Source organism: Dama dama, chromosome 28, assembly GCF_033118175.1.
Source record: "Dama dama isolate Ldn47 chromosome 28, ASM3311817v1, whole genome shotgun sequence".
NCBI lineage: Eukaryota > Metazoa > Chordata > Mammalia > Artiodactyla > Cervidae > Dama > Dama dama.
In genome coordinates, this window is record NC_083708.1 from 18,553,954 (window position 1) to 18,571,672 (window position 17,719).

The following is a 17,719-nucleotide window of genomic DNA, read 5'->3' on the forward strand; positions in this document are numbered from 1 at the left end:
AAAAAATTTATGCTTTTGAACTGTGATGTTGGAGAAGACTCTCAAGAGTCCTTTGGACTACAAGGAGATCAAACCAGTCAATTCTAAAGGAAATAAACACTGAATATTCATTGGAAGGACTGGTACTGAGGCTGAGGCTCCAGGATCTTGGCCACCTGATGCAAAGAACTGACTCACTGGAAAAGACCCTGATGGTGGGGAAAGATTGAATTCAGGAGAAAGGGGACAACAAGGATGAGACGGTTGGATGGCATCACCGATTCAATGGACATGAGTTTAAGCAAGCTCCAAGGAAGTGGTGAAGGACAGGGAATCCTTGCATGCTGCAGTCCATGGGGTCGCAAAAAGTAAGACACAACTGAGCGACTGAATAATAAAATTTGATGGAACACATCTTTCAAAGCTTTCAGAGAAATAGTATATGGGATGTAAATTTTTCCTACAGCTTCCATGTCCATGTTTTTAATGACTGCATCTCCGTAATCTTTCTTTTTGTGCACACATGTACACCCACTCCAGTGCTCTTGGGCTTCCCCTGTGGCTCAGCTGCTGAGGAATCCGCCTGCAGTGCAGGAGACCTGGGCCGATCCCTGGGTTGGGAAGATCCCCTGGAGAAGGGAAAGGCTACCCACTCCAGTATTCTGGCCTGGAGAATTCCAAGGACTGTACAGTCCATGGGGTTGCAAAGAGTCAGACACAACTGAATGACTTTCACTATAGCACACATGTAAATTTCTGTATTTACCAAGACCAAACAATAAACAAGTCACCACACTAATGCCTTCCAATGGTACTGGAGGAGGAATGAAATGCTATATCAACTGAGGTGCTTTCTCAAAGCAAAATATAGCATAAAGGCACCATACGCTACTCCAGAGTGGTCCTTTTAGAAATGCTTAAATACTCTAGTAAATAGCATAACCATCTGTACATAAATTAAAGTACCTTAAATGCCTGGAGACCTTTAAGGTTTTTTAAAGTTTTTTTGAGTCTTGGTTACAATATTAGTTTTAACAGAGGTAACCAATAAAAGAAAAACGTCAGTTTAGTTTTAGTCCCAGTCCAATTAAACATTTTCAACGGAAGACTTCTTCTGTTTCAAGTTCAAATTCTGTCATTAATTCTTTTGGATAAAAATTTATTTCAGTACAGGTACTAACAAAAGGAATAGCTATAAACAATCTTATACATAGTTACAAAATATGAGAAAAAATGTTCAAATTTCAGCATCACCTAGTTTAAAAGTATTAACATTCTTTAAAACAGACAAGCAAACAAAAAAATACCCCAAATTCCTGATACAATATCTTACTTTCCTATCGACACTGCCACAAATGGCAATATTTATCTGATTATCTAAATTATGAAAAATATAAATCAACTTATTAGATAAAACAAGAATTACAACTTCTAAATAAATAACACACCTATATTCCACCGCCTATATTTTGCATCATCAAATTGTTGTCTCAGGACCAGGAAATCTATAACATCAGGCATATCATGGTACCTATTAAAACAGAAACAAATTGATCAGGTCACATAGCTACAGATATCTAAAATACATTCAAATGTACCCAAATCTTGAAAAACAATCTACAATACTAAGAAACCACTGCCTCTTTCAACAGTCCTTACTTCATTGTAAATGATCCACCGGTCAGTTTACCAGTATCAGGATCTAGAAAAGCAAGTTTAAGGCAGCAAAGTGTAGGCAATCCCACTTCATACTTTATGCCAACTATTTTCATCAGTTCTTGTTCCTGAAGAAGATATAGAAAATAAGAAACCATATTCACAAAATAAACTGTTAAACACTAGGTGACTATTCTGTATGTATAAAAACCCACTGAGCTATGTACTTAAGATTGGTGCACTCTGATAGTATGCAAGCTATATATCAATTTAAAAAAAAGAAAGAAAACCTTATTGAAGTAAGAATTTTCTAATACAGTTCCAAAGACTGAGAAATAATTTTAAACTATTGCTGATAAATCTAGAAATAGTTTCAAATTTAAAAAGATGAAGTTTGCCTTAATATGTTAATGTTGTCCAATTCTCACCATAATTACATTTTACTCCCAACTTATAAATTATTAGAATATATATAATTCAATCTTAAGTTTCTTTAAAAATCTATGCCTATGAATTGTTTCAATTAAAAGAAAAAGGTATCTTCATGATACAGTTTCTTATAGTGACAAAAATAACATTCAATACAATTTTCTCTATAATCACATCTTTTGGCACTTTAAATTATAAACACCATACCCGCAGTTCCATTTTATGCCATGGTTGTTTTTTGGGATTTATACTATAAATTTTATTTTTCCGGGCCATCTCAACATACGCTTCATGTCCTTGTCGGAAATAATAAACCTAAAAAGTAAATAAAGTCACAATTTTAAAACCTGAATGTGTTTCCTTTAACCCAAGATGCACAGTATCAGCTAAAACTGTAGAGAATTTAATGTCCTGTAAACGAAAAGAAATTCTAGTATTTTGATTTTATCGTTCCTCCTCTTCCTTGAGCTGTCCTACTTGATAATAACCAAAATGTTCTAAATAACATTAAAAGGTTAAGGATAAGCAGTTATTTTTTGGCTTTTTGGTCTCATCACTTTATTTTACATTGTAAAGTATGTTGTAACTTGGGGTCATGTTTAGCTTATTGTTTACCTACTTTTGTAGCAAGCAGTTTATACAAAGGCAGGGAACTTTAAAATGAAAAATATATTTTCAAATATATTTTCACATATATTTTATCCTTATGAAGAGAGCAAGGCATGTATTTACTCTCATTTATGGAGGTCAAATACAAGTGACTCCTGACTACCACTAGAAATGGTATGTGAATATAGCACTCTGATACCAAGTGTTCTTCCCACAACTAAAACAGCTGGGCTTGTTAAAAAATGCTATCCAAGTTTATCCTAACTTTTTAACTGTGAACCTATTGAATACCAGATAATCCTGCCTCTTAACATTTATAGAAAAAACAAGGAGACGTACTCCTGAGTGGAAAAGTTTTATCTGGTATCTTATATTTTCATTTCAAATTCACAAAAACATAGTCCAAAATGAAGACTAATCATATTTTCTTAAAAAATTAAATAATTGGAAGATAACATTTTTTAAAGATCTAAGAAACATATTATGAACATTATAGTTATTTAAACATTGATAAAATACTTATATGAAATAAAAATAAAACACAAAATTATCCTTCAATTAAAAATAAACAAATGCTGAATTTTGCTTTTCCTTTACCATATATTTTATTTTAGGAAAAAGAAAACTTGGCCACAACATCCTCTTATTAAAAAATACATACCAGTTTTTAAAATGCCAATAAACCTCTATTCTCTTACAATATTTAATTTGCTATTGCAATTTTTATAGTAGCCATAAAAACATTACCATTAAAGCTTTCCTCTTAATTTTCCTTTTTTCCATACAGAGTTACAAAACGTAAACAGAGATACTTCATAAAACTGCTACAATTCTCTAGAAATCTGTTTCAAGAGCTATAAAAAGTATTTAAAGTTATTTGAATGAAACAAAGGATATTTTTTAGAAGTTAAAAAATACCTCATCACCCATCTGTGGCACAAATGGACATCTTCGGGGAAGAGTGTCTGTAATCCATGTTGAAGGTAACCATTCTTCCAACGTCAAGCCATTTTCCGTTAGTTCTCCCACAGCCAATCTCTAAAAGTGTAAAACAGTATCAAATAATGTTATCATGAAAGCATTCATCTATCAATCTGCCCAGGTAGTTAAAAACACAAAAGGGGGAAGGGATCTTTGTACAAAAATGTATGTTCTTTAACTATTAAAAAACCTTATTCTGGGAAGATGGCAGTAGTGGCAAAATAGTTACATTCAATCTCACCAACTCACTCCATAAAAAAGTACTACATCAACCAAAGCTCCTCAGACAATATTCAAAACAAAAATAGGTGATGAGATATTCCCATAAACAAAACAGAAGCTCTGTGTAGTTGCTTTCCCTCTAAACATTCTCTCAGTTTCATAAACATACCATGTAACAAATCAATACATAGTCAAGGTTTTTCTTTAAAACAAACCCTAGTCATAGCATGTTGCTAAGAAGTAAGAAAGATATTCTTATATGAGCTGAGCAGTGCCAGGATACAGAAGGCTAACTTTTATGGGCTGGACATTATACTTGCATATAGCCCAAGAATATTCCCTAGCCCTGTTAAAGTAGCCATTTCATACATATGCTTCTAAAAAAACCTTTTTTTTTTTCAAACAGAATGCTCTCAAGCCAGGTCTCTCACTTCTTAACTTTCTGAATAGGCCTTTAAGAAAAGTTTAAATTTTCTGGTCACCTACAAGTGGCCATGATAGGCTGGAAACTGTTACCTTAGACTTGGAAAAACAGATTTTCTAAGAGCTGAAACCTAACATATGTAAGTAGAGAAACATCATGCAGCTGATTAAAAATGTTTTGGTTCAGTGTTTGTAAACTAAGACTTCCAAATTTTATTCTCTTGTTTGCTAAAGAAAAGGGAAGTTGTAAGGTAGTTATCACTGTGAGTTAATGAAAGTTCATAAAAAGAAACATGGTCACAATGGGATATCAGAGAGTACTACTTGCAGCATGTTCCTTTAGCTGTTACTCAGTATCCATTTTCCTACCAACTCTTCTTCCTATTAACCACCTTTGTGTTTCTCTGTTAAAACACATTAGGAGCAGTCTGTAGAGAAGAACAGAAGGATAAAGGACTCTGGCATTTACTATCCATGAGATGAATCCATCCCATGTACTGATATCCACAGATCTATCAGTCTTATATATAATGAGGTGTTCAGTTAAAGTATTTGAAAAAGGCTTCCTTTGACCTAGGTAAAATGAAAAAGGCAGGAAAAGGCTAAAAATTACTAACTCCAGCCTCAATATAAACTACTAGCTATACTACTCAAGTATTTCTTCCCAGAGTGGGACAGCTAACAGCTCTTACCTGAAGCCAGGTAAATTGGATATTAAATAGATGTAACCATATTTATAACTGTAGGACTATGGCATAGCCAAGAATCATTATGATAACAAATCTTACTCAATTCTTGGGGATTCCTGAAGTTTTGGTTAGATTTCCGTCAGTACTGATAGTCATTTATGGGATAAAACACATCGATAGTTCTCTAAATTTCCAGCCTCTGAAACTGAGATTTAATTTTGGAGATGAAGGTAATTAATCTATTTTCTTTCTATCCATGGCAACTCTTCTAGGCCCACCTAAAATCTGATTTCTTCTGGAAGGCTTATCTGAAACTCTAAGATGTCTCCCCTTGGTTTCTGAGTTATTATCTATAAAATTACTTTGCTAATTAAATGCATTATATCATGTGATATTTCTCCTATTTTGGGGGGAGGGGATTCAAAAAACAGTGGTCACACATTGTTTTTGGAGTAAGTACTATGTCTTACACTTCTTTTTATTGACTGTACTGCAGGCACTAGATGAAAACCCATTGCTCTGATTTCCAGAGCTCCCAAACAACATAAGGGATATATGTCAGATACTATCTGGGATAACTGTACTGTATCTCAGGAGAATTCTATTTTAATAAGCATGTGCCTAACAAGGTTTTTTTTTTTTGATTCAAACAATTAACCATATGGAAGATATTTTACTTTTTCATAGATGCAATAAACATCAACTAATGATGTCTCAGTTATTTTTCAGCTTTACAACTCTATGCAGAAGAAAGGAAATGTTACTGTGTTTACCTGAGGTAAGATGACTAAAGAATAAGAGCAATTCTGTCTGTTGTCAGATTCAGTGATAGGCTGAAAACAAGCCATGTAAACAAAAGCCAAATTACAGGCAGTGACCTGTAATACCCTAACCTTAAACTATTTAAAACAGGTACCAAACAAATTAGTGGCAAACAGACCCTGGGGTAATACTTTAAGCAAAAGAGTGAAATTAAAATATGCCAAATAGTAACAATGGGTCCAAATGTGGCATGTAAGAAGCAGCCTGAGGTATTAGTTTATGGATAATTATCAAATAAAAGGGGACCAGGTGAAGTAAACTGCATTCTTACGACAAAAGAATTATGGGACGTAACACTGCAAACCTCCGAAAGTTTCCAAAACTGTCTTGAGATGGAAAAAAAAATCTTTACTTCATTTGCCAGATACATGGCTAAATCAGCTTTTCTGTCTATCCTGTAAAATAATGGGTCAGCCAACATTTACCATCACAGACAAAGAAGAGGAGGAATACTGTGGTAAAGTGTGGCATTCTCGCTGGTAAATAGTCCCCAGACAAAGGCAGAGTAATCCATAATCCATAATTACATAGCTGAAACAAACAAAGCTCAACTGATGCAGATAAAATAAACATTTAAGACAGATGTAGTCTTGAAATTTTTCAAAGCTCTCTAAAGATAAACATCCTATATTCTCCCTAGTATTTAATTCTACAGATAACATCTTCCATTTAACTCTAAAAATGGCAGTGGTTTTTAAAAAAACTTTCCGTTTGTTTCACCAAATGTGCTTCCAACTTATAGTCTTTTGGGCAATAGACAATATGTCCTTGTATTTCACTTCCTTTAGAGCAAAAGTTAAAACAGTTCTTGTTTTTAAAATATTCCGACCCCATAAGAACTAACATCTTAGTCCCATAACATTTATCCCTTTTCTTTGATCTGTCTCAAATTATCCACAGACTAAAGATATACTTATCAAACCAATACTACTGCCCTAAGGACTAGTGATGGCTCACAGGCTCTGCAAATTAATGAAGGCTTGTTACCACAGTAGTATTTTCAGCAGTGATAGTTTGTAAGGATGGTTCAAAGACAAAGGCAATTAAAGGCTAATAAAATATGCTTTGTAGCATTATTTATTTTACATAAATAAACAAATTTTCCTGGAGTCTCAAGAAAATTCTGCTCATCAGATCAAATGCTCAATATTATAACAATATGATAATTCTACAAGTAAATACTCTCACACTTTAAACATTTTAAAAATTGAGGAAAACTAAACAGATCTCTATATGCTTTATTTCACTACTGTGTAACTCCATGTTTTTTCTATTACTATTTAACATAACAATCTTTATGTTTATCCACTGCACTTTTAAAATGTATAGTTTGTTTTCACAGAAAAGATATATATATAAAATATGTATATCATTTATATATATGATTATATATATAAGACCATGTATATATAATACATATTTAAGTATATAACTCAACCTTTTGTTTTCTTTCTTTGGGCTTCTTTTTCTTTGGTGATACTGGTCCATCCTTTTCTTCATTTACTTTTTTCCTCTCCTTTTTAATCTGTTTTTGCTTCTGTTTCTCAGATTCTTCTTCTTCATCTGAACTGCTTTCTGCTTTCTTGGTTTTATGCTTAGGAATTTTCTTTGGTGGTTGCAGATTAATTCCGGCATCTGCTGTCCAGTCAGAATAATCACTGGAGTAGTCACTAAAAGGAAAGAGGGATTTAAAAAATATACAGAACAAGATATACGTTAAGACTTTGCTGTATGCACATGTAAAGAACGATCATAATAAAAAGTAATGGGCTTCCCTGGTGGCTCAGATGGTAAAGAATCTGCCTGCAATGCAGGAGACCCAGGTTCGATCCCTGGGTTGGGAAGATCCCCTGGAGGAGGAAATAAGAACCCACTCCAGTATTCTTGCCTGGAGAATTCCTGGACAGAGGAGCCTGGCGAACTACTGTCCAGGGGGTCGCAAAGAGTCAGACACGACTGAGTGACTAACAGACAATGACAGAATAGTACATACTAAATTATATAAAAATACTTCCTAGCTTTAAACTCATCTTCTAAATAGCTTCTTAGAAGTCTGCAGGGTTAACTTACTTAAATATCTCCAAAACTTTTTAGGATAAATGAGGCCTAATTAAAGTAGTTCTGATTAAACAATAAATTTAAATACCATTTATAATTTTAACAAAAATATAGATTTGAGTGCTACCTGTGTTCAAAATATTGTGGGGTCACAAAGGTAAGGAGAGATGGTCAATTTCCTCAATTCTAGTACCAACAGAGAGCTCTAGATAGTATAGGAGGCATCAACGTTGAGAAGAAGCTTAAGGATTCCCTTGTTGAGGGCAGGTGGGCACTCCTGACATGCAAACTCCCATGGTAGAGCACCAGTGGCGTCATAGCAGCTAGATATCGACCTGACAGGGTCAGAAGTATTCTATCCAGTGGGAAGATCGTGCCTGCAAACTTTACTAAGCATCTACATACACTCGAGGTGTATACTATGCTTCAAAGCATAGTAAGATTCAGAAAAATGTAGGCCTTAGTATCTTATGTATCACTATCAATCATGTTTGCCATTGGTTGTATCTCACTGGAAACTAACAGATCTAAGCTTTACTAAACTGACGCTGCAAAAAAAGGAATCCAACTAAGTTGTCTTCTGCTTTAGTTTTAGAACACGAGAATATTTAATTATTTGACTTTTTAGTTTTATAAATATAATTGCCTTAATGGAATCTAAATTGTACTATGTTAAAATCAATTATCAGGTTGCCTAGACTTACTGATGTATATTCTCACTTCTCTAAAAATATCACTGACAAGAATGAAGTCATATTTTTCTGGAGTTTTATTCTACTACCTCGTCCCTCTGGCTCAAGTGTCTTTTTTTATGGGCAATTTATCTGTTATCGCCCTAAGAATAATCATTGCAGATAAAAGTCAAGTAATTAAGGTGTTTTCTAGTATGATTTTCATGACTTCATCTTAAAAGGTAAATTTTAAAGTTACATAAAAAACATTTTCAGAAACTCTTCTGTATATTTGGGAACATATCTGCAGGGCAAACAGCTATCCAACTGGCCATACTGAACTTAGGAGCATTTATTTACACTGACCTCAGCCATGATCACTGTAAATGGCATGTGCCAAACTGCTCACTGTTGCTATTCTATGGAACACTCAGCTCTTACAGAAAATCTGCTGCTGCCAGCACAGAACTACAAATCCCAGAGGCCCATGTTCTTTACAATAGTTTCTCCAACAGCTGAAGTGAACAGTTTTTTCAAAACAAGAACCTCTATGCTGTTGCATGGTATGAGATACAAACATAACTTATTTCATTGTGCTTAGCAGATACTGTGGTTTTTCTTCTTTACAAATTCAAGGTTTGTGGCAACCTGGCATCAAGCAAGTCTATTGGTGCCACTTTCCCAATAGCATTTTTTAAAATGTTGAACTTTTTTTCAGAGATAATGCTACTGCACACCTCACTGTACAGTGAAAATGTAATTTTTACACGCACTAGGAAAACAAAAATTCATGTGACTTGCTTTACTGCAATATACATTGTGGTGACCTGGAGTAAAACCTGAGGTATTCCAAGGTGTAACTATACTCTATTTCCACTGCTAAACCAAGAGAAAGTGGGTTTTTCTTCTGCTGTCTTATTTTAAATATAGGAAACGACCAGACATAATGATGAACACTTGCATATCATTACTGGGAGCAACTACTGTGGAAACAGGAATGTCTGTGGTAATAAGAGGTGAAGAATTTTTACACATAGCTTCCTGGTTTCTTTGGAATTTTAAGAACTAATGCTGTCAAGGAATAAGTATCAAGGGCTAAACATAATTACCATTCCCAAAGGCTCTACTCCTCCTTGCTACTAAGACCTCACAATGTCAGACAAGGCCATTAAGCTCTGTAACAATATGAATCACCAGTTAATGAGGCTGAAGGAATCCTTGCTTACATGATCAAATGGGATGGGAAAAACAGGAAAAAGGGAAAGCTTATTCTCATTGCCAGAAGAAAATACTACTAGCATTTAACAAATTCCACTATAAAAGATAGTTAATTCTACAAAATCTCATTACTTTCATAATTTAATGCTTAAGTATTTCTCAAAACCAGTAATGAAACTAGTTTGTGGTTCAGAATTACAAATAATAACAGCATTCAGAAGATAAAATATCAACTGAGGAAAAAAGTTAAAAGCATCATTTTGTAGACCTAGCTACAATTTTAAACCCAAAGGGACTCTGAACTGTTTCTGGTAGAAAAGAATCTTTACCTTTCTAAAGAATTTATATTACTTGTGGGGAAAAAACAATCCATTAAATTACCTAGAACTGCCATCACTGTGCCAAGCTCTCTCTTCTTCTTCAGATGTTCCACCACTGACAGCAACAACTTCACCTTCCTAAGAGATAGTGAATACATAGTTCATTGTGTAGTTTTACAGAATAACATCCTATATGATTATATTATATCAGTGATATCTAGTAGTATGAATATTAGGATATCTTATTAAAATCTGATTTAAATTAGTTGTAAAATACAAGTCTCCTATTTTTATACAAAAGTATACACAGATAAATACTTATTAATAATGTTTCAGGGCAATCTCTTAGATGGATTAACTTTTTAAAGCCTCAAACACAACTTCTAGATTGGGTAATACCAAACTTAAATTTACAAACTTTTAGGTTTTATTTATTACAATTATTATTAAAATAGCTTTATCATATAAAAAAGCATATTCCAATTCAAGTATTATTTTATACACATAAGATTAAAAACTACCCGAACACTCTGTTTCTCCTTAGCAAATATTCACTGGTCAACACAGGCTACCTGTGAAGCCATTTTCTTTATAAAAATTGTTCTGTGGTCACAAAATCTTGCTTCAATAAAAATAGCAATTTATATTAATTAAGATTTTACTATAGGTCAGAAACTGTTCTAAGCACTATATATCATCCCATTTAATCTAGACAAAACAATGACTGGTGAGAGGAAACAGATTTTTTTCCCCCAGTTATAAGTGATTTCTGAAATATATTTCATTATTTTATTCTATTTACACTATCCTACCATTTAAAAAAATTATCTCATTATTTTAACATATTGAAATCTGTGGTTCTCTATTAACCAGCAAGTATAATACTGATTCCAGGGAAATAGATTTTTAAAGAAAAGAAACTAAAACTTCAACAGGCTAAGAAATTTATCCAAGGCAGCACAATTAATAAGCAACAAAGCCTATTTTGCACTCAGGTCATTTTACTTCAAAGCTTAAGTCCACTCTAACAAGAACGGTTCAGTGTTATTAATTGCTGGATGTATTCAGATAATTTTTCATGAGGATAATGAAACATATTCTTTTACTAATCAAATATTACATTTTGGGGAGAAAAATTTTCCCATTATCATGTCTTAAAAATGAAGAATGTAATTGCATAACTTCCACAGAGCTTTGAAAATCAAGCAAATATGTAAAGATCAAAATCTAATAGCAAATTTTATTCAGCAAACAATCTCTGCTCACTAACTGAAAAGAAACTAGACAAATTATCTGATTATTCCCACCTTTAGTATATTACTTCTTTAAAGAGGGAGGACAGAAACATATTTCTATATTCTAAATACAAAAAGGTACTATACGTAATTACAAAATATTTGAATCAAAAAAACCAAAATTGTTTCATTTTTAAATGATATATTGTGCCAGAGGTGATATTCTGTTCTCACTATTCTCCTCTACAAACTTACGGTATAAACAAATTAATTTTGAAGACAAATGAAAGAATTTGTAATTTTCTTATGTAACAGTTGTACCTGGAAATACAGTTTTAGTTGATTCATATTTTAAAAATTTTATAGAAACTTTTATTTAAGAGAATACTATTAATCTTTCAAAAATAAAGAAATACTTTATAATGCAAACAACTAGCACACACAGATTTTATGTTTTGTGGTATATCTAAGTTGCTGAATGTCAAGTTTATATAAAGAGCGTGTTTTCTCTTTTTGCCAGATTAAACATATCATTTTGTTCTGGCTATGGACCTGAGTTTGAGTAGACTCTGGGAGTTGGTGATGCACAGGGAGGCCTGGCGTGCTTCAATTCATGGGGTCACAAAGAGTCGGACTCGACTGAGTGACTGAACTGAACTGAACTGAACTGAAACTAGGACCTAAAGCCAGCAGAGACTTTTAAATTATGGTTAGAATACTCTCAGTTTGAGCTAATATAACCCTGTCCATAGACAATATATGTGGAGAATCCCCACACATGCCTGCCACTGCAAAACATAAGATGACTTCAAAAATGTATAGCTGTCAACATTTCAGATCAGTCGCTGACTTAACTGTGAGTGAAGGGTAATAAGCAGAGTGGGGCAGGAGAAGAAAGACAGTTGTACGTCTAAGCAAGCTTGATTTGTAAAGGCAAATGGACTGCCTTTGCTGAAAGAATATATAGTTTTGTGGGGATAATGATGTTTATGAAAATACATATACATAAGGAGTATTTTAAAATTTACATTGAGAAAGCTATAAATTGGTACAGAGATTATAAAGTAACCAAAACTGTTGACTGTCTATTCATCAGTTGTATTATACAGACTAGAGCTTTATGGTATTAAAAAGCTTGGTTTTGGAGTAAAAGGAACCTGGGTTTAATTCCTTACTCTACCATTTAATAGTTAAGTAAATGTGTAATCTAAACATCTTGAACTTCAGAGTCCTCATAATGGATGCACTTGTTTTGTGGACCTGAGGTTTTGAACGCCATGCCTTGAACACACAATATGGTCTTCAGCTATCACTGTCATTTTAAGACCCAGACATACCATGTTTGAGCTACATCTACAAATATATCAATGGGTGCAAAGAATACAGGTTATATTTAAAAAAACAAGTCAAAATGAAAACAAATTTATGAATGTGCTGAGCTCTCACATCTGAAGAACTTGTGCCATTTTCTACTTCTTCTGAAGGTCTAGGAGTCTCCTCTAATGCAGATCTCGTGCGGTAATTATGTTGATTTGCCTGCTGCTTTTTGGATTCTCCAAGATCCAGGAAATGTTCATGAGCATGATTCTGGAAAAAAGTAAATTCAATTTATTTACAGCATGCTTAAAGAAAATGCTTTTTAAGAGTTACATTTTTTTTCTCATTCATGTTTAAGATTCTCACATAAGTAGACTATAATACCAGCTCAAGTATTTTAACATTAAGCTAAAACACAGGTTAGTGATTGGTTGAAATTCACTTGCTGATTGATAGGTTATAAAAACCTTTTTTTGATTAAGGATTCATAAAAATAGACTAACTCTAATATTGAACTCTCTTGTATCCACATCAAAGCCATAAAATAGATAAAGAAAAGAGGACCTCAGACTGTGAGGCATAAGTGACAGGCAGAGGCAAACTAGGAAACAAAACAGTGATCACAAAGCTAACTGGTCACTACGAGGCTTGGATACCAAGGTAACTGGCTCGCTCTCTCCTGCTGCAGGCAAATGTGGGAAGCAAATGTGGGGAAAGTCTTCTGCAGCAGAGAAAACAACTAAGAATAATCAAAATAAATGAAAGTCCAACACAGTTATAGACATGAAAAAACTCAAGAATTTACACCTGAAAAAGAAACCCAATTAAAGAACATAAAAAATAAATGGAAAATACTAAAAATTACCTCCAAAAAGACTGACGTCAGACTTATATATACATCATGCAATACATCATACAATAAAAAAGGAATATTATCTTCAAAGTGCTAACAGAAAATAGTTTTGAAACTCTTATTTATATCCTCACTCCTTTGAACCTATAATTATATTCTCACTTTTTCCCCCCCTCGCTCTTCTCATTGTTTTATAAGGCTCTCAAAATTCTGTGACAGATTTCTAGTCAAGTTGTTTCCATTAAAAAGTACTGCTTTAAAAACTAGTAATTTAAAATTGCCACACAGTTGAAAAACAGATGGTCCACAAAACATTCTCCTTTCCTTCAAGGTTTTGTTATCATTGCTATCATTAATTGGTCTTTGCTAAATGACTGATCAAGACAAAACAGTCCTGAGACAGTTCTTCCACCACTGATGAAGACGGGGGTGCCAGGTATAGGCGATGACCTTCAGTTAGCCTTCTGAACTTTCTGGGCACACACTGTGACCTTGCCAGCTCTAGCTGCCTTCTTGTCCACTGCTTTGATGACACCATAGTAAGTCTCTGTCTCATTCACAAATAGCAAAACAACCCAGAGGATACTCAGAGGAGTTTTTAACACACAGGTGGCTTGCCCGGAACCTTATCAAAAGTGGCAGGCAGCATCAACACCTTTCAAGAATTTGGGGCTATCTTTCAGAAGCTTCTTCCAAGAACAGTGACCATCATCATCTTCAAGTCAGCAATCCTCCAAGCTATGTTAGCTGTGGACAGTCCAGAACAGGTGCACAGCTGACTTGGCTTGGTTGGCTCAGGATAATCACTTCAGCTGCGACGCCAGTTGCTTCCATCGATGGGTTATTTTTGCTCTCAGGAGGAACAACGCCATGGCAAGCATCCCTGACAGACACGTTCTTGACACTTATGTCTACACTGTCCTCAGAAAAGCTTCACTCGAGGCTTTAAGTGCACTTCAACAGACCTTTTTTTTCACTTGAGTTGTAATGACAACTGGAGCAAAGGTGACCACATGCCACATTTGAGAACCCCAGTCTGTGACCTGCCCACAGGGACAGGTCCAGTACTACCTGGAGGGGCAGGCACCAAGGGCTCGTCAGTCAGACAAGTTGGTGGCAGGATGCCATCAGAGCTTTCAGCTTCCTTGTTCCATTGCTATCACCATCATTACAGGTGACTTTCCAACCCCTGAACCAAGACATGTTATTAGCACTTGGCTCCAGCATGTTGTCTCCATTCCAATAAGAAACTGGCATAAACACTACTGTGTTGGGGTTACAGACAATTTTCTTAATGTAAATCAATTCCTTAATATCTTCTTAACTCTTCTCGCTGTAGGGTGCTCAGTGGAACCCATTTTAACAGCAAACAAAAACTAACATTAGTTAAGTTCATGGTTATTTTAAGGTAATTCTGTTCTCTCCAGAAATTTTCAGGATATTTCCTTTTAGATGTTTTCAAATCTCACTATAATGTGCTTAACCGAGGTTTTATATCTTTAGATTTTACATTATGTTTTCTTTGTTTTAGTTGGCATACTATGCATTCGCTCAGAAATTAATTCTAGAAAATTTTGGTTCATTATTTTTTTCAACTCTTTGTTCCCTCTGTATGTCATTCTCTTCTTCGAAGACTCTTACTAAATAAAGCTTTTTTACTACGTACTTCTAGTGTGTATGTATGTGTGTATACAACATACCCATTTACAAAAAACATATATACATGGTTCTCACATTTCCCTCATTCTGTCCATTATTTTATCCCTTGTTGATACATTCTGGAAGAGTTCTTCATATTCCAGCTTATTAACTCATTTTTCAGTGTTTTATACTCTTCTATTAAACTCATCCACTGAATTCTCCATTTCAAGGACAACAGGTTTCATCCTAATTTCTCCAACAGAACACTCCCCAAAACAGCTTGTTGCTATATCATGCTTCCAACATCCTCTCTTCTCACTCTCAGAATAATACGCTATTTTGAGTATCTGAATATGATTGACTTTGGTTTCACAAGTGTGTTGGGTGCGACTTTTGAAAGGAAGGAAAAAGAAAAAAAAATATCCAAGTCTTGCTCTCTCTTCTAAGAAAGCGTCTGTAAATATGCATGAGGGATGGGTGTGTACCTCGGGACTTGTGATGCTGCAAACCCGAGTCCAAGCACCCCTGTCCTGCCACCCGCCCCCCTCTGCAGCTCCCCCCAAAACCAGTCTCCTCACGTCTTTCCAGCACTGTAGCTCTACGCATGCTGGGGCTGTTACTTGTAAAAGCCAAGTGAAATTAAACACACCTTCTCATACTAGCATTCAAAATTTACTCCACGCAGATTCTCTCTAAAAGAATTACTGAAGGATCTGTAGTTCTGTGAAAATATGTAAAAGCTATAAAAAAAAGGAAATGATGCTCAACTATATCTCATATGCTTTCAATAACTTATGGTTAAAAATATAATGGATCTTGCTTCTTTCATTTAACATAAATATTATTTACCTACTTAAAACTACTTCATTAAAAATGCTTTTTGTTTCATTTTGTAAAGCTTTAGCCACAATTCTTATTTCTTTAGGATAAATTCCAAGTCAAAGAACATTACTTATATCTAATGCAGAAGAAAAAGCCGGCTGTCAACCAACATCTGTTTCCTTCCTCTTGCACAGAAAATGAAATTTTCATTGTCAGATTTTCATGTGACTAAATTGTGGCCAATGGCTATCTGGTACAGTGCTGCAGAACAAGTTCAAAAAACCTTCATCAGGAGAGCACATGCACCTTCTGCACCTTCCTTAATGAAATTGCCTTCCCTCCTGAAGCCTTATACGAAAATGCTGCTATCTTGAGGCATGAGGTCAGAGGTCAAATTCACACACAAAGAAACATCAGAAAAATTTAAAGAGCTTCAGTTTCCAACACAGAGGACATCACATCAGACCTTGACCACCTACCAAGGCTTTTATATCAGAGAGAAATACATTTCCCTAAAGGGAAATAAGTATTTAAGAAAAATAAATTTAAGACATTCTCATTTGGGGACCAAACTTATTGTCAAAATCAACTTTCTAACTGTTTTCTAAACAGTTTTTCTGCATTAACTTGTACAACTCCCCTACACAGTCAGTACCCTCTATTATTAGAGGAAAAAAATTAATACAGCTCTGAGGTATAAGGTAGCATCTCACAATTTGTACATCTGTGATTATCAATGTTATTAGTCTCATGGTAAGTGGTTTCAATCTTCTCCTTTCTCATAAAATTTGAAAAACAAAAATGAGGTCATGTTATAAATATTATTGTTACACTTGCTTTTTTTCACTAAACAAATACATCATGAGTATTTCTCCACAGCAATGGAGTGAACTCTAACTTCTTAAAAAAAAAAAAAAAAAGTATAATATTCCATGTATATATGTCATGACATCCTACCTTTCTTCTACCAACAGACACTAAAATTATTTCAATGTTTGCCACCAGAGACAATAAATATCTGCATGCACACAAACATACATACATTCACATCAATCCTTTCCTTTCTAAAAAAGTCTTTGAAGAACCACTATTAAAAGATAAGCACATCCTTTCAATTGTATAGATATTACCATATCCTATCCATAAAAGTGGTAGCAATAGCTCACAATCATTATACGAGTTCATGTCCACATCCTTGGAGTCAGAAGAAAGGAAACTAAAAATAGGTATGCTTTCCAGCCACCATGAAAACAACCACCACCACAACCAACAAAAAAATTTAAAAAAGAAAAGAATATTTCAAAATTATACTAACAGAAATTGCAGCAGGGTGGGGTCCTACTGTTGCCAAAAGGAAACATAAAGTGGCAAAGGACTACTTGAGTTCTGTGAAGGGTTATAAAACAGAAGAGAAAGTTATAATAAAGGAGACTACTTCAGAACATCTGAGGAGCTCAGATAAGAGGATGGAGTACAACGCTGGGTCAAGAGACCAGTCATCCTCTGACACTCCAGCAGTTAAGTCCATCTCTCTTCTCTCTCAGATTAGGGCATAACCAACTGAAATCCACTGGACTGAAAATTTTTTCCAGAGTAGGATGACAGAAAAACCAATAGGGCAAACTAGGAGGGACAATTTACCTCTCTTAATGGAGAAAATGAAAACTATTATTTATAGCAACATAGCTAACTTGATTATCTGCAATAACAAATTGGTGCCAAACAGTAAAAAAAACAAAAACAAAAACAAAAAAAAGACAAAAATTTAAACCAA

At 34.4% G+C, this 17,719-nt stretch overlaps 1 protein-coding gene across 3 annotated transcripts in view; it reads right to left on the reverse strand.

The window, feature by feature from the left end:
- The window catches only part of PHIP (pleckstrin homology domain interacting protein), a 120,648-nt gene that overhangs the window by 29,881 nt on the left and 73,048 nt on the right, over positions 1 to 17,719 (reverse strand). For all 3 annotated transcript variants that reach the window (XM_061131782.1, XM_061131783.1, XM_061131781.1), the window contains exons 21-27: positions 12,759 to 12,899; positions 10,139 to 10,215; positions 7,249 to 7,480; positions 3,592 to 3,711; positions 2,272 to 2,379; positions 1,639 to 1,763; positions 1,428 to 1,510 (exon numbers count right to left, since the gene is read on the reverse strand). In XM_061131782.1, coding sequence (XP_060987765.1) covers positions 1,428 to 1,510; positions 1,639 to 1,763; positions 2,272 to 2,379; positions 3,592 to 3,711; positions 7,249 to 7,480; positions 10,139 to 10,215; positions 12,759 to 12,899 — 886 coding nt within the window. The remainder of the gene's footprint in view (positions 1 to 1,427; positions 1,511 to 1,638; positions 1,764 to 2,271; positions 2,380 to 3,591; positions 3,712 to 7,248; positions 7,481 to 10,138; positions 10,216 to 12,758; positions 12,900 to 17,719) is intronic.